Source organism: Dipodomys spectabilis, unplaced genomic scaffold, assembly GCF_019054845.1.
Source record: "Dipodomys spectabilis isolate Male_0828 unplaced genomic scaffold, ASM1905484v1 ptg000512l, whole genome shotgun sequence".
Lineage (NCBI taxonomy): Eukaryota > Metazoa > Chordata > Mammalia > Rodentia > Heteromyidae > Dipodomys > Dipodomys spectabilis.
Genome location: NW_024871189.1, coordinates 633,303 through 652,662, shown reverse-complemented (window position 1 = coordinate 652,662; position 19,360 = coordinate 633,303). Strand labels below are relative to the sequence as shown.

Sequence of the window (19,360 nt, the reverse complement as noted above, 5' to 3'; positions counted from 1 at the left end):
GTATGTTTACCTTTTTAAAAATACAAATAGAAGCCAGGAGCCAGTGGCTCACACCTGTAATCCTAGCTACTCAGGAGGCTGAGATCTAAGGATTGCAGTTCAAAGTCATCCTGGGCAGAAAAGGCCATGAGACTCTTACCTACAATTAACCACCAAAACAACCCTCCCATACCAACTCATGTACAATATTCCTTTCATTGTCTTCACCCATTACATTGAAGTCTACTGTATGACATATACCACAACTTAAAACAGTCCCTTCTCTACTGATGGGTAACAAACTATTTGCATTCAGAAAGTACCAAGTGAGCAAGTGAAGGAATGCTACAATAAATATCCTCAAAGAAAATTAGAATAAAAGACAGTTTTTCATATTTGCTTGGGTTTATTATTCCTAGATTTTAAAACAGACTCACAACTGTATAAAGATAATTGGATAGTCATTCCATTTGCGAAAATGTTTATGCCACTTTCAAAACACATCTTTATGCATAAATCACCAAATGAAGGAAAAAGCCATTTATAGAATCAACTATATACTACTTAGCATAAAATTCTTCTCCAAGAAAATTCTTCTCCATCAGGGACAATCTGATCAAAATTTCCCAAATACACTGTTGAGTGAAAGCAATAAGTAACTCTAATATGGTAATAAACAAACAGCAATATAAGACATTGCTACATGTTACACTGCTACATTGTCATAAGCAAGAGTGTCCAGATGGAGCTTACAACGAGCCAGGGCAGAGCCAAGGCCAACGCTCAGCCATACCCAGCAGGACCGGCATGAATGAGCCAAGGGCAGAAGCTAAGCAAGCTCCAAGTCCACCGCAGCCTGAGTCACCCCTGAGGCACCTGGGCTAGAGAGAGCACGTGTAGTGAACAGAGCCACCATTTGAACAAACATCCCAGGACAAGGCCACACCAATGCTCTCCAACAACTACTGGAGTCTCGACAACAGACAAGGAAATAAAGAACTGTCTCAGCAGGGCAAAAGGGTATGCCGTCAAAAGTCTGGCAAGCAAGGGCACAAAGCAGGCTAGCCCAGCAGGCCCCGCCCCTCTGCTCAGAGGGTCCCAAGTCAGGTTCACAATCTGCTCTAGAATGGAGTTTGAATAGGGTCAGATTTGAATTTACACAGGTGATTTTGAAATAAGATTAACAGTACTCAAAATACACCCACACCCTCTGCTATTCCTTGAAGTCTGGGGTGGGGGGTCAGGGGTGGGAGGGTCTTAATTCCATCTTGAAAAGAAACCAGCTTAAGACAAAACCTTGTTTCAAAAATCCTTTCTTATCCCCAAGCATTTCCTCTTGTCCTTAACAAGAGCCAAGCCACCAGGCCAAAGCAGGAACTTTTAAGCAACACACTTTGATAGAAAAGACAGTTTTTTTTTCACACCAAGAAAGAACCTCAAACAAAAACTCAGAACAATGTTGTAGGAGATAGTCTTTTTTTATCAAAGTGTATTACACTCCTTTGTAAGACTCCATTTTTACTTGTCCTGTTCAGGGTTCTTTTTCTAGATTCCTGCTCTGCTAAACTCCTCTTCCCTTAGTCTGTGAAACTTGCCCACCAAAATGTAAAGCCCTGACTTACCCAGACTCTTCTCACCAGACCCTTCGGTTTAAATATCGGGTATCAGCCAATCACGAGAACACTCTGACCTGGGTCTGACCAATCCAGGTAGGGGGCTCACTGCATCAGGAAAAAAGGCAGCAGTGCAGTAGTGTGTATGGTCAGACACCATTTTGATGTGTGCACAGAAGTCAACTCGGCCTGGCTGAGGTCCTTTCTAGTTCGTGTCCTTATTTCTTCTTGACCTTCATGCAGAAAGACTTGGACCCAGGAGAAATCTCACATGTATCCCAAGGACAGAGAAGGGCATCGCAAAGCCACTTCATCTGCAGCACAAGGCCTGGGCTCACCACCCTGCTATTAGCAGGGAGGACGGCTAGCCTGGCTGCCCTTTTGTAGCTGAGTTTACTGCTCTCAAGGGTGCTGTCAGGATGAGACAGATCAACGTGCATGAAGAAAGCATGCCCATGTAATAAAGGGGCACACAGTGCAGAGAGGGCCTCCAGCTCTCACCTTGGAGAACTGTAGCTCTCCCTTCATCTCCCCCTTCTGCTGGCTCTTCTGAAGGAAAACACTTGTGTACTGCTGCCTCCAACACCAGCCTCTTCCCTCCTTCCAAATCCCAGGGCCGACTGCCATACCTCTCTTTGCCTCCTAAACAACTACTCCCCAGAAGTTCAGCTTCTGTAGACCTAAAATACAACTAGGCAACAGGCACCCATGGCTCAGGCCTGTAATCTTAGATACTCAGGAGGTGATCTGAGGATCACAGTTTGAAGCCAGCCCAGACAGGAAAGTCTGTGAGACTCCAATAAACTACCCAGAAAAAGCTGGAAGTGGCACTGTGGCTCAAGGAGAAGAGTACCAGTCTTGTGCAAAAGAAGCTCAGGGACAATGCCCTGACCCAGAGTTTAAGCCCCAGGACTGGCAAAAAGCAAAAACAAAACAACTAGGCATGGTAACGTGTACAGAGCTTAATGTATTTACACAGTAACTAAAGAGGAGGAATCCAAAAGGCATAACTCCTCCAAACAACTAATGTACTCTTTATCAAAGTGAATACCAAAAAGTGGAAACGTATTTTGGAGGATAAGCAAGGGGGGCCACCTAAATGGAGAGATGAAAGGAGAGCAAATGTAATCATTATATTCAATGTACACTATGTAAAAAATTAACTATGCAGCTCGAGGGTAGGGATGCAAGGAGGAAAACCGGGGAGAAAGAAGCAAGGGGTGACACTGACTAAGAATCACAGTACTTAAAACCTGACTTAAGGAATGGTAACCCCTATGTACAACTAGTTAATAATATTAAATTCTACTTCCACTTTACTCCCTATGCAACCAAAAACATCTGTAGCAGGGTCTCCAAGGGCCCCAGCTCAGAAATACAATGAACACTTGGCAGGCGCTGCTATGCAACATGGTACCACTACCGGAGTTTGAGGCTCCAACTCTAGCCTCAAGCTCTTGCTCAGCTTTTTCACTCATTGGCCATGACTTCACTCACAGCCTCTACTGGTTAATCTGTGGTAAGATTCTCATAGATTGTCTGCCTGAGCTGGCTCCAAATCTTAATTCAAAGATCTCAGCCTCCCGGTGTAGCTAAGATTATAGGCATGAGCTACGGGCACCCAACTTGTTTTTGTTTTTTGTTTTTTTGGTCAGTCATAGGACTTGAACTCAGGGTGTGGGCACTGTCCCTGATCTTTTTCACTCAAGGCTAGTGCTTTACTACTTTGAGCCACAGCGCCACTTCCAGCTTTTTGGTGGCTAATTGGAGATAATAGGCTCATGGACTTTTCATTCCAGGGCTGGCTTCAAACTGCTATCCTCAGATCTCTCAGCCTCCTGAGTAGCTAGGATTCCAGCATGAGCCACCAGCACCCAGCCCAACTTGTTTTCTTGATGAAAGTCATCAAGACTGTGTCCAATGGACTCTCAATGTGGTTTTTCATTTGCATTTCCCTGATGGCTAAAGATGTTGAATATGCTTTCATGCCATTGGTATTTCTTTTAAGAATTGTCTATTCAATTCATACACACCATTTTTGGCAGTACTGAGTTTTGAACTCAGGGCCTCATGTTTGCTAGATAAGTACTCTTGCACTTTTTTGCTTTAGTTGACTTTCAAATAGTTCTAGCCAAACTGGCCTGGACCATTATCTTTCTATCTATGTTTCTACATAACTGGAATGGCAGGCACATACTACCTCATCCAGCTTATTGGTTGGGATGGAAGTCTTGCCAACTTTTGGCCCAAGCTAGCCTCAAACCCCGATCCTCCCAATCACCACCTGCCATTTACTCATTGAATTTTTTGTGAATCCTTTATACATTCTGGATATTAATCCTGTCAGATGAACTGCTGGCCAAGATTTCGTACCATTCTGGAGACTGTCCCTTCACTCTGGTCATTTTTTCCTTCCTTATGCAGATTTCTTACTTCATACAATTTCATTTGTCTACTCTTGCTACTATTTCCAGAGCTTTGGAGTCTTACTCTTGAAGTGTTTTCCTGTATTAATTTCAATGTTTGGGTCTTATTTCAAGGTCTTTAGTACATTTTGAATGAAGTTTTATACAGTTTGAGACAGGGATCCACTTTCAGTCTTCTATATGTGGACATCCAATATTCCAGTACCATCTACTGAAGAAGCTGTCTCCAACATTTTTGGCATGTTTGTCAAGAATCAGGTAGCTATAGCTGTAACTTATTTCTGGGTCCTCTATTCTATTCACTGCCCTACATGTCTGAGTTTTGTCAATACCACATAGTCTTGTTACTACAGCTCTGTGGAATAATTGAAATCAGATACTGTCATACTTCCAGCATTGCTCTTTTGGCTCAGGACTGCTTTTGTCTGATGATAGGATGAACTATCTACTAACAAGAGTGGAGTACTGGACCTACCTATCCCTTTATGTCCAATGGTGTTTGTTTTATACAGTTGTATAAGTGAATACTTATTGAATTGTTAAATATTTTATATACTGTTCCCTTTATTAATATGTAGTGATCTTTTTACCTCTTGTGACCAATTTTGGCTTGAAGTGTGCTTTGTTACATTTGAGTACAACTACTATTACTTGCTTTGTGATTCTGCCTGCTTGGCATATCATTTCTGACCTTTAACTTATAGTCTGCATGTGTCTTTGTGAAGTGAATTTCTTAAAAGACTGAAAAACAGTTGGATATTGTATTTTAATCCATTCAACCAGTCTGCATATTTTAATTGCAGAGGTAAAACCATTTACATTTAGGGTGATTACTGAGAGGATGTATTAACTTCTTTCTTCATCTTAGAAGCCTGCTAGTACTGAGTTAATGTTATGATTCTTTCCTGCTTTTTATTTATTCTCCTGTGACATTTATTCCTTCCTGAGCTGTCATGCTTTGTGCATCTTTTTCTCCTGTTTGTAGTATTCTTTAAGGTATCGTCTACAATGTTGACTTAGTGGTCATGAATTGCTACAGTTTATGCTTAACAGAAAGTTTTATATTTCTTTTGATTTTAAAGAATAACTTTACTGGGTAATCTTGGTTGGCAGTTATTTTTGTTTCAGGGCTTGAAGTACACCGGTTGGTACTGGCCTGTAGGTTTGCCTTTGTAGGAATTTGGCACTTGCTTCTTGAAGCTTTTGGTATCCTTTCTTTGTTCTGTACAGGTGGCGGCATTTCAACTATAATTTTATCTCTTGACTTGGAGAGGTTCTTTTCTGGTCGTGTCTATTTGGGGTTTTAAATAGCTCCTGTACATGAGTGTCCATTTTATCCTCTAAATCTGAGGAGTTTTCTGCTTCAATATCGTTGGAATTTTTCTGTGCCCACTGCCATACCTCAGTTTCCTCCTGACTATGCCACAGATGTGTTTTCAGTGTCTGTGCCTCCTGTGAGGGCCTGTGAGCCAGAAACCCTGCTGACTCAGCACTGAGACCACACAAGCTGAGTCCCCACGGAAACCGCATGTGCCAACACCCAACACATTTAGGATGTGAGAAGCAACCAACAGACAGGCCATGCAGTTCACCAGGGGCCACCACTAGGTGGAGGCTGACCAGGATCTGGGCAAGGGCTTAGAGGAAATGCAGTAAAAAGGAAAAAGTACAATTTAACATCTTTTTCTGTGCTTTAATTTTGAGTTATCTTTAAACTATTGGTCTGATCAACTCTTAAGGATAAATTACTCAAGGAAACACCCAACACGTGTTCACAAAACTGTGTGGGCTCCTCACAGCACACACAGTGGGGAGCACAGACAGCAGACAAAGGCCAGTGGCAGGAAGGGATGAGGGGAGAGGGAGCCGGATCACGGTTTCATACAGTGCTTTCAACAGGCCCACGGGAAGACTCCTTAAGGAAAACTTCCCCCAGTTTCCCCTCTTCTTTCCCCAAGGCCCACAGCCTGTTCTCCCCACGTCTAGCTACAAAGCTGCGCATTACACTACCTCCTGCACCCAGCCACTAGATGCTGCCCACCCTCACTGCAGGAGCTCTAAGGCCACCGGAGCCCAACTGGCATGTGCCCGGCCCAAGCCTCTGCTGACTTCTCTGAGGCTCTTTTCCTCCCTCATCCTCACCCCTCCCAAGGGCATGCACACACAGGCAGCCACAGTGTGCACACACATACAGGCTCACAAATACAACACATATTCACACACCCATCTCACACATGTACAAACTACCACCCATAAATACACACACTCACACATCCACATGCCCACCGCACCCATACTGCACCCAGAGCCTCTGTAAGAGGCAATCCTTCCTGAGTCTTCCTGATTCCTAGAGCTTTACAAAGACCACTACAAGCTCACAGCACTTCTCCTCCTGCCCCAACTGTCACTCAACAAATGGTTATTGATCACCTCCAACCTACCAGCCGCTCCCTGAGCTGCCAGGGACCAGCAGTGAACAACAGGAAGTCTTGTTCTCTGCGGAACACTCAACTTCTTACACAGAACAAGTACATGACTCGTATTGAGGTGCAGTGTGATGACAGACATCAGAGCCAGGGCAGGGCGCAGTGACAGAGCGACAAGGGCAGGTGGGCAGGAACAGCACACTACCCAGGAGAGAAGGTATCTCCTAGGAAACCCCAGGAAAAGACGGTGCAGCCCCCCCCCATTCTCCCCCTCAGCTTCTGCACAGCCTGCCTCCTCCACCCCACCCCCCATGCTCCCCTCTCCTGCCCTAGCTAACTCTATTCTGTTTCAGATAAAGGCTCAGATTTCTCCTCCAAAGGCCATTCTCCATCCGGTGCCCACCCATCACTGGTGGCAGCTTTAATCCAGAAGCCCCAAGTTGCTTAGCTTAGCACAGATAGATGTGAATGATTTAGTCTATAAATGTGGCTCTGCAGAGATGACTTGTTTATATGGAACCAAGATGTTCCTGGTAGCACCACTTCCTCCATAAACACCAGATTAATTCCTGTGCCAAAACATTATCATCAGGTCTGATGTACCTGGGCCCCCAGCCTGAAGGATACTGCACACTTCAAGGGAGCACTCACTCACGCTTTGAAGTGAAGTCCTCCTGCTGCCTCTTCCTCACCAGACTGGGTTGATCTCCTCAACTCCAAGCAAGATCACAGCTGGGCAAGGGGGACTCACACCTATAATCCTTGCTACTCAAGAGGCTGAGATATGGGGATCACAATTCAAAGTCAGCCCAGGCAAGAAAGTTCATAAGACTCTTCCTATCACCTTCCAATTAACTGCCAAAAAGTCAAAAGTAGAACTGTGGCTCAAGTGGTAGAACACCAGCCTTGAGTGAAAGAGCTAAGGGGCCCAGGCTCTGCATTGAAGTCCCAGTGCCAGCACAGCAAGCAAACACACACACACGCACACACACGCACGCACGCGCGCACACGCACGCACACACACACACACACACACACACACACACAGCGGGGAACACAGCCCCACATCACCATGCCCAGCCCCCACACACACACACACACAGCGGGGAACACAGCCCCACATCACCATGCCCAGCCCCACACACACACACACAGCGGGGAATACAGCCCCACATCACCATGCCCAGCCCCACACACACACACACACACAGCGGGGAATACAGCCACACATCACCATGCCCAGCCCCACACACACACACACACACAGTGGGGAATACAGCCCCACATCACCATGCCCAGCCCCCCCCCCACACACACACACAGCGGGGAATACAGCCACACATCACCATGCCCAGCCCCACACACACACACACACACACAGCGGGGAATACAGCCCCACATCACCATGCCCAGCCACACACACACACACACACACACACACACACACACAGCGGGGAACACAGCCCCACATCACCATGCCCAGCCCCCCACACACACACACAGCGGGGAATACAGCCCCACATCACCATGCCCAGCCCCCCCCACACCCACACACACACAGCGGGGAATACAGCCCCACATCACCATGCCCAGCCCCACACACACACACACACACACACAGCGGGGAATACAGCCCCACATCACCATGCCCAGCCCCACACACACACACACACACAGCGGGGAATACAGCCCCACATCACCATGCCCAGCCCCACACACACACACACACACACAGCGGGGAATACAGCCCCATATCACCATGCCCAGCCCCACACACACAGCTAGGAATACAGCCACACATCACCATGCCCAGCCCCACACACACACAGCGGGAACACAGCCCCACATCACCATGCCCAGCCCCGCCCTCCCCCACACACACACACACAGCGGGGAACACAGCCACACATCACCATGCCCAGCCCCACACACACACAGCGGGAACACAGCCCCACATCACCATGCCCAGCCCCCCCCCCCCCCCACACACACACACACACAGCGGGGAACACAGCCACACATCACCATGCCCAGCCCCACAGTCTTCTTAAAGATTCTTTAAAACCCCAAAAAAAGGTGTTTTTTTTTAATGAGTTTCATTTGTCAACATTTTCTCTATTAGAGAGTAAAAACGAAAAATATATTTGTGAATTATTAAGTAATCATAAACTCATCATATACTCAAATATTTCTATGAAAAATAAGCATTTTCAAAAGTTGCTAGTGAGCTATGCTGCCTCATGTTCTTGCAAATCTTTTCACTATCTGACAAGAGAAGACAGACTCTAAAAAGGACTTCTCCATTCAAGCTGTTGGCATTAAGTTATTTTGGTTGAAGTTAGGCAACAAGTCTGGCCTCAGAAAGATACATAGTTGAAAAGAACAAGAGTGGGCCGGCGCCGGTGGCTCATGCCTGTAATCCTAGCTACTCAGGAGGCTGAGATCTGAGAATCACGGTTCAAAGCCAGCCCGGGCAAGAAAGACCGTGAGACTCCTATCTCCAACAAACCACTAGAAAACCGGAAGTTGGGCTGTAGCTCAAGTGGTAGAGCACTCGCCTTGAGCTGAAGAGCTGAGGGACAGCACCCAGGCCCAGAGTTCAAGCCCCATGACCGACAGAAAAAAAAAAGAAAAGAACAAGAGTGTCAAAATATACTTGATGTTATACCTAAGAGGTAGTTTCTGAAAGTTTTGTTGCAATCTATTTGAACAGAAAATAGAACATCTATCAATGTGAAAGTATTACCGATGAACATGAAAATCCACTAATCTAACTTTGAATGGATCCTTTGCCCAAGACCGATGTCACATTTTTTTGTACTGGTCATCTGGAGATGCACTGCATTGACAGCGGTCAAATGCTCATGTTCCTGGGGCTGGGAATGTGGCTCAGTGGTAGAGTGCTTGCTTTGCATGCATGAGGCCCTGGGTCCAATTCCTGAGTACTACATAGGCACAAAAAGCCAGAAGTGGCGCTGTGGCTCAAGTGGTAGAGCGCTAGCCTTGAGCTGAAGAGCTGAGGGACAGTGCCCAGGCCCAGAGTTCTGGCCCCATGACTAGCAAAAAAATAAAATAAATTTAAAAAGTTCATGTTCCTTAACATGTCCTGTCCTTATCAGAACAGTCTTTAAGAATGGGGGAGGTGCTGGGAGCTGGGAGCTCACACTCGTAATCCTAGCTACTCAGGAAACTAAGATCAGAGAACCGGAGTTCAAAACCAGCCCGGACAGAAAGTCCATTAGATTAATCTCCAAATAACCACCAGAAAACGAAGTGCTCAAAGTGGCAGAGGGTTAGCCTTGAGTGAAAAAGCTCAGAAACAGTAGCCAGACCCTGAGTTCAAGCCCCAAAACTGACCAAAAAAGGAGGAGGAGGAGAAGGAGATGGAGGAAGAAGAGGAAGAGGAGGAAAATTGGGGTTTTCCAAAACTCTAATTTTCAGATGAAAACTCAAATTTCTCATTGGCAATAAATACTGTCAGTTGTTTTCCTTAAAGTGACAGCTCGCTTGATGTCTGCTTCCATATTCAGTAGTTCATAGCTGTAATCCTAACTATTCAGGAAACTAAGATCTGAGGATCAAGGTTCAAAGCCAGCATGGCAGACAATCAGTGATACTCTTATCTCCAATAACCAACAAAAAGCTGGAAGTAGGGGCTGGGAAGGTGGCTCCATGGTAGAGTGCTTGCCTTGCATACATGAGGCCCTGGGTTCAATTCCTCAGCACCATATAAGCAGAAAAAGCCGGAAGTGGTGCTGTGGCCCAAGTGGTAGAGTGCTAGCCTTGAGCTGAAGAGCTGAGGGACAGTGCCCAGGCCCAGAGTTCAGGCCCCACGACCAGACCCAAAAAAAAAAAAAAAAAAAAAAAGCTGGAAGTGAAGGCATGGCTTAGGTAGTAGAGTGTTAGCTGTGAACAAATGCCAAATCAGAGTGTGACACCCTGAGTTCAAGCCCTAGTACCAGCACCACAAATGTATGTAATGAAGCAAACATGGGTGTATGTGTGTACTACCGAGCCGCATACCCGAGGGTGGGCATGGAAGCAGCAGGTGGCCCAGCTAGCAGCCCAGGCTCTCCCTCCTGATGGCCTCAGGACTCACATGCAATAGACGGTCACTACAAAAACTACTGGAAGGGCAGGGGCTGAGATTTAGTAAAGAACCTGTTTCCATTGCCCGATAGGCCAATCTCAAGGAAAACTGGGTTTTCTTAATGGTCATGGAGGACAATGATGGACCAGAACTACTATGGTAGTTCATCACTACAGTCGGAACTCAGGCTACACACCCCACCACCACCACCACTCCACCACCGCACAGCTGTGCCATGTAATGTGAGTCGTTCACATGACACACATGACCTTGAAACCTGAGAGAACCTGGGAGTGCTAAGAACACAGGGTGCACCATGAGCACACGAGGACCTGGGGAGCACCACAGCACATGAGCACACAAGGACCTGGGGAGCACCACAGCACACGAGGACCTGGGGAGCACCAAAGCACCTGAGCACACGAGGACCTGGGGAGCACCACAGCACATGAGCACACGAGGACCTGGGGAGCACCACAGCACATGAGCACACGAGGACCTGGGGAGCACCACAGCACACGCACACAAGGACCTGGGGAGCACCACAGCACACGCACACAAGGACCTGGGGAGCACCACAGCACATGAGCACACGAGGACCTGGGGAGCACCACAGCACATGCACACAAGGACCTGGGGAGCACCACAGCACACGCACACAAGGACCTGGGGAGCACCACAAAACACGCACACAAGGACCTGGGGAGCACCACAGCACACGAGGACCTGGGGAGCACCACAGCACATGCACACAAGGACCTGGGGAGCACCACAGCACATGCACACAAGGACCTGGGGAGCACCACAGCACATGCACACAAGGACCTGGGGAGCACTGTAAGCACACAAGAACTTGAGGAAGAGAGGGAGCACAGGGAGCAATGGAGCACACAAGGACCTGGAGAGCGTCGGGTACACTAGAGCACACAAAGACCTGAGGAAGAGAAGGAGCGTGGGGAGCACTGTGAGAGCACAGGGAGCAATGGAGCGCACGAGGACCTGGGGAGCACGGGGAGCACACAAGGTGGAGCAGCACCCTGGCACTGTTCCCTGCATCAGTATCACACCACCACCCAAGTTGTCCATTTGTTCTAGACCTGTAACTTGTCAAAATATTTCACTAGAGACATTACAGTACCATTTCCTTCTGGGTTTGGTTTGATTTGGTTTTTGTGCTGAGCATGGGGCTTGAACTCAGAGCCTGAGCTTTTGTGTTCAAAGCTACTGCTCTACCACTTCAGCCATAGCTCTATATCTGGCTTCACATCTGGTGGTTAATTGGAGGTAAGAATTTCACAGGTTGGGCTGGGAAGGTGGCTCAGTGGTAGAGCGCTTGCCTTGCATGCATGAGGCCGTGGGTTCAATTCCTCAGCACCACATAAGCAAAAAGAAAAAAACCGGAACTGGCACTGTGGCTCAAGTGGTAGAGTGCTAGCCTTGAGCTGAAGAGCTGAGGGACAGCGCCCAGGCCCAGAGTTCAGGCCCCACGACCGGACCCAAAAAAAAAAAAAAAGAGAATTTCACAGGTTTTTCTGTCCAGGCTGGTTTTGAACTGTGATCCTCAAATTTCAGCCTCCTAAGTAGCTAGGATTACAAGTGTGAGCCACCAGTGCCCAGCTGTTTAATTTTGTCATTTAATATAAAACTAAGCTTTGTTTCTCAAATACTGTTTCCTTTCATTGCCAGCCATATCACTCACCTGACTTTAGGCAGCTATTTAATTAAAACTTCAGTTTTATGGGGCTGGGAAGGTGGCTCAGTGGTAGAGCGCTTGCCTTGCATGCATGAGGCCCTGGGTTCGATTCCTCAGCACCATATAAGCAGAAAAAGCCAGAAGTGGTGCTATGGCTCAAGTGGTAGAGTGCTAGCCTTGAGCTGAAGAGCTGAAGGACAGGCCCAGAATTCAGGCCCCATGACCAACAAAAAAAAAAAAAAAAAACTCAGTTTCTTCATCAATAACATCGGGACAATGACTCCTAAATTAATTTTTTTTTTTTTGGGGGGGGGGTCCAGTCGTGGGGCCTAAACTCTGGGCCTGGGCGCTGTCCCTCAGCTCTTCAGCTCAAGGCTAGCGCTCTACCACTTGAGCCACAGCACCACTTCTAGCTTTTTTTCTTTTTGCTTATGTGGTGCTGAGGAATTGAACCCAGGGCCTCATGCATGCAAGGCAAGCGCTCTACCACTGAGCCACCTTCCCAGTCCTAAATTAATTTCTTATAATTTAACATATCTACCCTGCTTCCTCCGTGGCTTATTCAAAGTATGGCTGCAAAGGAATGCAGCATAGCCCAGATACTGGTTTAGGAGCTAGGCCTCCTCCTGTACAGTGATGTCTCCTGCATATGTAAAGACAGCACATCTGCCAAGGGTCCTGCACACATGTCCATGTGACATCTCTGTCAATGGCAGACGACGTGAGTCTCAATCGTCCTACATATAAACAGACACACATATGGTCAATGGTTACTTTCAGAGCATTAACTCCCAGACTCCCCTGGTTTCATTCCATAAATTCCAGGCAAAAGGTCCACCTAAGATGGGTTCCTCCCATCTGTCCACTTCCCCACAGTGAACTCTGAAACAACAAAGTATCACAGTAAAACACAAATGGAGGAGATATACACATATCTGCTTAGCCACTGACTATGAATTTTCAACTGTAATTAATGTGCATATCTAGTTATTTGAAAATGACAAGGCGGCCGGGCGCCAGTAGCTCACGCCTGTCAACCTAGCTACTCAGGAGGCTAAGATCTGAGGATTGCAGTTCAAAGCCAGCCCAGGCAGGTAAATCCATAAGACACTAGAAAACCAGAAGTGGCACTGCGGCTCAAGTGGTAGAGTACTTGCCTTGAGCTGAAGAGGAGGGACAGCACCCAGGCCCAGAATTCAAGCCCCACGAACGACAAAAAAAAAAATCAGGCCTGATGCTACTTGCCTGTAATTTTAGTCAGAATAGAGAAATATTTACATACATATATCATTCAGCATACATATTAGAATTAACCAAACAACAAACTAACTTAACAACAACAACATTAAACTTCTGGCAACTTTTAAATAAAATGTGATAAAACTGGCATCTGAAAACCAGGACTGACTTCAAACAAACGCTGTAGGAAGCCCAATGAAACAATGAAAGACACAGGAGCTTCTTGGAGCTCCTGTCAATCAACCTTGGCTAACATCTCAATCTTAGGAATCTGCACCAAGGCCACTAGATAAGACACCAGAAGGTAACCATTAATACACACACAACATCAAAGGGTACTGAATTCGCATCACTCCTAGGAAGTCAGAATTGAGCCTGCGCTCGAGGAATGAGCAGCCCCCGGGAGGGAGCCCTGGCTCTTCTTACAGTACAACCAGGACCACAGGTGCTGCTCTGCACAGAGGCTGTCAGGAGTCTGCACTGGGCACTCGCAGCTCGGAGGAGCAGGTTGGCCAGGACACCTGGATGCCTTGCCATGGCCAGGGTTAGACGGCTGCCTACCAGCGCTGTGACAGAGCAAAAGGTACACATGGGCGACTCAGGCCAAAAACTGCCCCACTGGTGGGTTTGTCTCCCCTGCCTTGTTGGTCACTTTGTGTTTTACAATATCTGAATTAGATCCAAGATTTCAAAACTACTAAGAGTCACACTTAAGAATAACCCTGGGCCGGGCACTGGTGGCTCACGCCTGTAATCCTAGCTACTCAGGAGGCTGAGATCTGAGGATCGTGGTTCAAACCCAGCCCAGGCAGGAGAGACCATGAGACTGCTATCTCCAGTAAACCACCAGAAAACCGGAAGTGGCGCTGTAGCTCAAGTGGTAGAGCGCTCGCCTTGAGCTGAAGAGCTGAGGGACAGCGCCCAGGCCCAGAGTTCAAGCCCCATGACCAACCAAAAAAAATAATAATAATAATAACCCTGGGCCGAGACGGTGGCTCAGTGGTAGAGTGCTTGCCTCGCATGCATGAAGCCCTGGGTTCCATTCCTCAGTACGACAGACACAGAAAAAGCTGGAAGTGGCACTGTTGCTCAAGTGGTAGAGTGCTAAGCCTTGAGCAAAAGAAGCTCAGGGACAGTGCCTGGACCCTGAGTTCAAGCCCAGGACTGGCAAAAAAATAAATAACTCTGGCTGCTCAAGAAAAAAGGAAGAGTTGACCAACACCCAGTTGCCTCCTTTAGTTGGGGTGCATATAATCCAGAGCCCCACTTCCATCCTCCAGAAAATTTACTCAACACTGAGTCATATGTCTCCTGCCTCTGAACATGTGCCATTAGTTGTGCTAAATCTGGCCTGTTCATTCATGTACCTTCCAACATTCAGCACCATTTGAACTTGTGACCTTTGTCCTAGTACAGTGTACTGAAAAGGTCCCCTCGTGGTCTACCAGAGGAAAAAGTCCCCTCGTGGTCTACCAGAGGAAAACGTCCACAGGACTCTAAGATACCAGTCTCATAAAGTCAGCTAAAAATGTTAGCTGCTGAAATGTTAGCGGCTGAGTTCTTTCTTCACTGAACAACTTGATATAGTCAGAGAGCAAACTTTCTCCCCTGACATTTTCTAAGCAGCGATCACAGTAGCTAACTACTAAGATTCTTTTTCTTAAAAACCTGAGCAGAGCTTATTAATGAGTATTGGTCACTTGTAAACTAATGCTTAAAAGATCAAAAATATATCCATTAGCTGAGTGCCAGTGGCTCACGCCTGTAATCCTAGCTACTCAGGAGGCTGAGATCTGAGGATCACAGTTCTGTTTGTTTTTTGGGTTTTTTTGGGTCCGGTCATGGGGCCTGAACTCTGGGCCTGGGCGCTGTCCCTCAGCTCTTCAGCTCAAGGCTAGTGCTCTACCACTTGAGCCATAGCGCCACTTCCGGCTTTTTTCTTTTTGCTTATGTGGTGCTGGGGAATCGAACCCAGGGCCTCAGGCATGCAAGGCAAGCGCTCTACCACTGAGTCACCTTCCCAGCCCCTGAGGATCACAGTTCAAAGCCAGCCCAGGCAGGAAATTCCATGACACTTATATCTCCAACAAACCACCAGAAAACTGGAAGTGGCACTGTGGCTCATGTGGTAGAGTACTAGCCTTGAGCTGAAGAGCTGAGGGACAGCACTCAGGCCCAGAGTTCAAGCCCCACAACCGACCAAAAAAATAAATATATATATATATATATATATATATATATATCCACTAATCAGTTTATAAGAGTTAAAGCACAGGTTTAGAGTAGAAGAATACATATTTTTAAGTCCTCCAAAAAATTTTTTAAAGATTAGACAAAAGTTGCATTTTCAGGGTGCTCGCCTCGCATGCATGAGGTCTTGGGTTCAATACCTCAGCACCACATAAGCAGAAAAAGCAGGAAGTGGCGCTGTGGCTCAAGTGGTAGAGCCCTAGCCTTGAGCTGAAGAACTGAGGGACAGTGCCCAGACCCAGAGTTCAGGCCCCACGAACAAACAAAAAACAAAAAAAAAAGAAGTTGCCTTTTTAAAAAATATATACACAGCAATCACAAAAGGTCTTAACTATGTAATGGTACTACAGAAGTCCTTAAGACAAACTTTATATGCCCTATTTCAACAACCAATTTTATTCCTTAAACTTCCTTTTGGAAGAAACAAATTTTCTTGGATCTTTTAAAAGTAACACTGATTATTACTATTAACAGGCTAGAATTACCTTAAGTGTTTAATGTTATATATGAAAAGCAATAGCCTTTTATAAGCAAATCACATATTGTAATACCAACTTCTTTTCTTTCTTTTTTTTCTGGTCCATCATGAGGCTTGAACTCGGGACCTGGCACTGTCCCTGTGCTCTTTTGCTAAAGGCTAGTGGCTTTATCACTGTAAGCCACAACACCGCTTCCAATTTTCTGGTGGTTAATTGGAGATAAGGCTCACAAACTTTGTTGCCCAAGCTGTCTTTGAACCTTGATCCTCAGATCTGCCTCCTGAGTAGCGGCCCAACTCCTTTTTTTTTTTTTGGTCAGTCATGGGGCGTGAACTCTGGGCCTGGACGCTGTTCCTCAACTCTTCAGCTCAAGGCTAGCGCTCTACCACTACAGCCACAGCACCACTTCCGGTTTTCTGAATGGTTTATTGGAGATAAGAGTCTCATGGCCTTTCCTGCCCAGGCTGGCTTTGAACCATGATCCTCAGATCTCAGCCTCCAGAGTAGCTAAGATTACAGGCATGAGCCACCGGCACCCGGCCCAACTTCGCCTTTTTTTTTTTGGTCAGCCGTGGGGCTTGAACTCTGGGCTTAAGCGCTGTCCCTGGGCTCTTCAGCTCAAGGTAAGCGCTCTACAACTTGAGCCACAGCACCACTTCCGGTTTTCTAGTGATTTTTATTGGAGATAAGAGTCTCACGTACTTTCCTGCCGGGGCTGGCTTTGAACCTCAATCCTCAGATCTCAGCCTCCTGAGTAGTTAGGATTATAGGCGTGAGCCACCAGCGCCTGGCATAACTTCTCCTTTTTACACTACTGAAATGTTCACACAAATGAAGGAAGCCTAGAAGAAGAAAATAATCACAAAAAAACAAACTAGCTGCGTGCTGGTGGCTCATGCCTAAAATCCTAGCTACTTAGAAGGCTGAGATCTGAGGATCACAGTTTGAAGCCAGCCTGGACAGAAAAGTTCCCATGTCCATTAACCACTCAAAAACCAGAAATGGCACTGTGGCTCAAGGTCATAGAGCACTAGCTTTGAGCAAAAAAGACCTCCAGGACAGCACCCTGGCCCTGAGTTCAAGCCACACAACCAGAAGAAAAAAAGACAAAAGTGTGTATAAGTAAGGTATAGTACTATCCTTTTGGTTTGAAGACCCAGAACAGATGATGATTAATGAAGGACATAGCAACAAGACATAGCAACAAAAAACCACATATAAGACTTCTAGACAGTTGGGTGTCGGTGGCGCATGCCTACCTACTCAGGAAGCTGAGATCTGAGGATCACGGTTCAAAGCCAGCCTGGGCAGGCAACTCCTTGAGACTCTCATCTCCAAAAACCACTAACAAAGGAAGTGGTGCTGTGGCTCAAGTAGTAGCATGCTCGCCTTGAGCTGAAGAGCGCAGGAAAAGCACCCAGGCCCTGAGTTCAAGCCCCACGACCAACCCAAAAAAAAAGAAAAAAAAGAAAGAAAAAGGACTTCTACAAAGATTGTTTTAAAAACTAAGATGAAACTCAATTTTTATGGCGATGGTGGCTCACACCTGTAATCCTAGCTACTCAGGAGGCTGAGATCTGAGGATCACGGTTCAAAGCCAGCCTGGGCAGAAGAGACCGTGAGACTCCTATCTCCAATAAACCACCAGAAAACCGGAAGTGGCGCTGTAGCTCAAATGGTAGCGTGCCAGCCCAGAGTTCAAGCCCCACCACCGACCAAAAAAAAAATTTTTTGCTTTAGTGGGGCTGGGAAGGTGGCTCAGTGGTAGAGCAAGTGCTCTTGCAACTTGCCTTGCATGCATGAGGCCCTGGGTTCGACATGCATGAGGCCCTAGGTTCGATTCCTCAGCACTCAGCCGGAAGTGACAAGTGGTAGAGCACTAGCCTTGAGCTGAAGAGCTGAAGGACAGCGCCCAGGCCCAGAGTTCAGGCCCCACGACCGGACCCCCAAAAAAAAACAAAAAAAAAAAACTTTGCATTAGTCTGGCACTAGGTGAACACTTTCCAGTGATCCTGCTTCCTAGTACACTATATCCAACTTAGGCATTTTGCCAGTCTGGATATTTTGGAGGGGGGTGGGTGAACTAGAGTAATCACAAAAGTAGACTAGCCACATGGATGTATTATTCCCCAAGTTGTCTTTCCTCGAGTGCTAATTAGCACTAAGCATATCAAACACCATGTACGTATTAGCAATGCCGTATTTTCAAATTTGCTTACTTTTCACAGTCTGAATCAAAACTTCATTTGAATTAACACTACCTGGACAGTAATGACTAAACCAAAGGGCCTTTTTTAGTTTCCGGACCGAAACGGGAATCAGAAGTAGCTCCTCGTAGCTGACATGTAACATGTGGATGGGAAATAACACCAGCACTTTCCCAAAGATTCTTCTAACTCCGAACTTCCTTCGGTGGAACACCCACCAAGTCTTTGGGGTGCTGTGAAAACCCACTTACCCGGTCCTTCATCCTCCAGCTCTGAGCTAAGGACTTGGAGCCTTCAATTTTCTCACAGTGCCTCTTTTTCATAAAAGCCAAAGGCAGATTCCAGTCGGTGAGGTCGGCCTCGTCGTCCTCCCCGAGTCCCAGCGGGGGCGACTGCAGCAGTTCGGACTCCATCTGGGGGGGAGGGGGAGGGGGAGTCCTTGGCAGCAAGCGCTCGAGAACCTCCAGCCTTACAAATTAGTGTGCACCAGAACGGACCTGGTGAAGTGAGACGCAGAGAGACAGGCGGGGGACGCCGGGGTCGGAAAGGAAATCGGAGAGCGGGGGGCTGGAGAACGGTCCTTATTCGGTCCAAAAAAAAAAAAAAAATCAACGAAGCTGAGATCCCCAACTCGGCGCGGGAAGTCGGAGGCGAGGCCGGGAGAGCCGGCGGGGCGGGCGGGCGGGCGCGGAGCCCCGCACAGGCTCGGGCGCCGCCGGACCCCACGTCGCGGGCAGCTCTCGAGGCGATCCGGACCCCGCGAGGGTCCAGGGCGGCCGAGGCCTCTGCGCGCCGGGCGGGCCCGAGGCCGGGCGGGCCGCCGCTGTGACCGCGGGCCCGCGGGCCGCCCGCTCCCGGCCCGAGCTCCGGCAGGCCGCCCCGCTCCGGAGCCGGCGCGCCGCTCGGGGTCGGGCTCGCGGCGTCCCGCGGCTCTCACGCCCGCCGGAGCGGCGGCGCC

General features: G+C 47.5%; 1 protein-coding gene across 2 annotated transcripts in view; it reads right to left on the bottom strand.

Moving 5' to 3' along the window:
• Positions 1–19,004, bottom strand: part of Rptor (regulatory associated protein of MTOR complex 1) — a 313,102-nt gene extending 294,098 nt beyond the window's left edge. For both annotated transcript variants that reach the window (XM_042669964.1, XM_042669963.1), the window contains exon 1: positions 18,654–19,004. In XM_042669964.1, the coding sequence (XP_042525898.1) occupies positions 18,654–18,815 (162 nt within the window). In that variant the 5' untranslated portion in view covers positions 18,816–19,004. The remainder of the gene's footprint in view (positions 1–18,653) is intronic.
• Between the last annotated feature and the right edge of the window lie 356 nt (positions 19,005–19,360).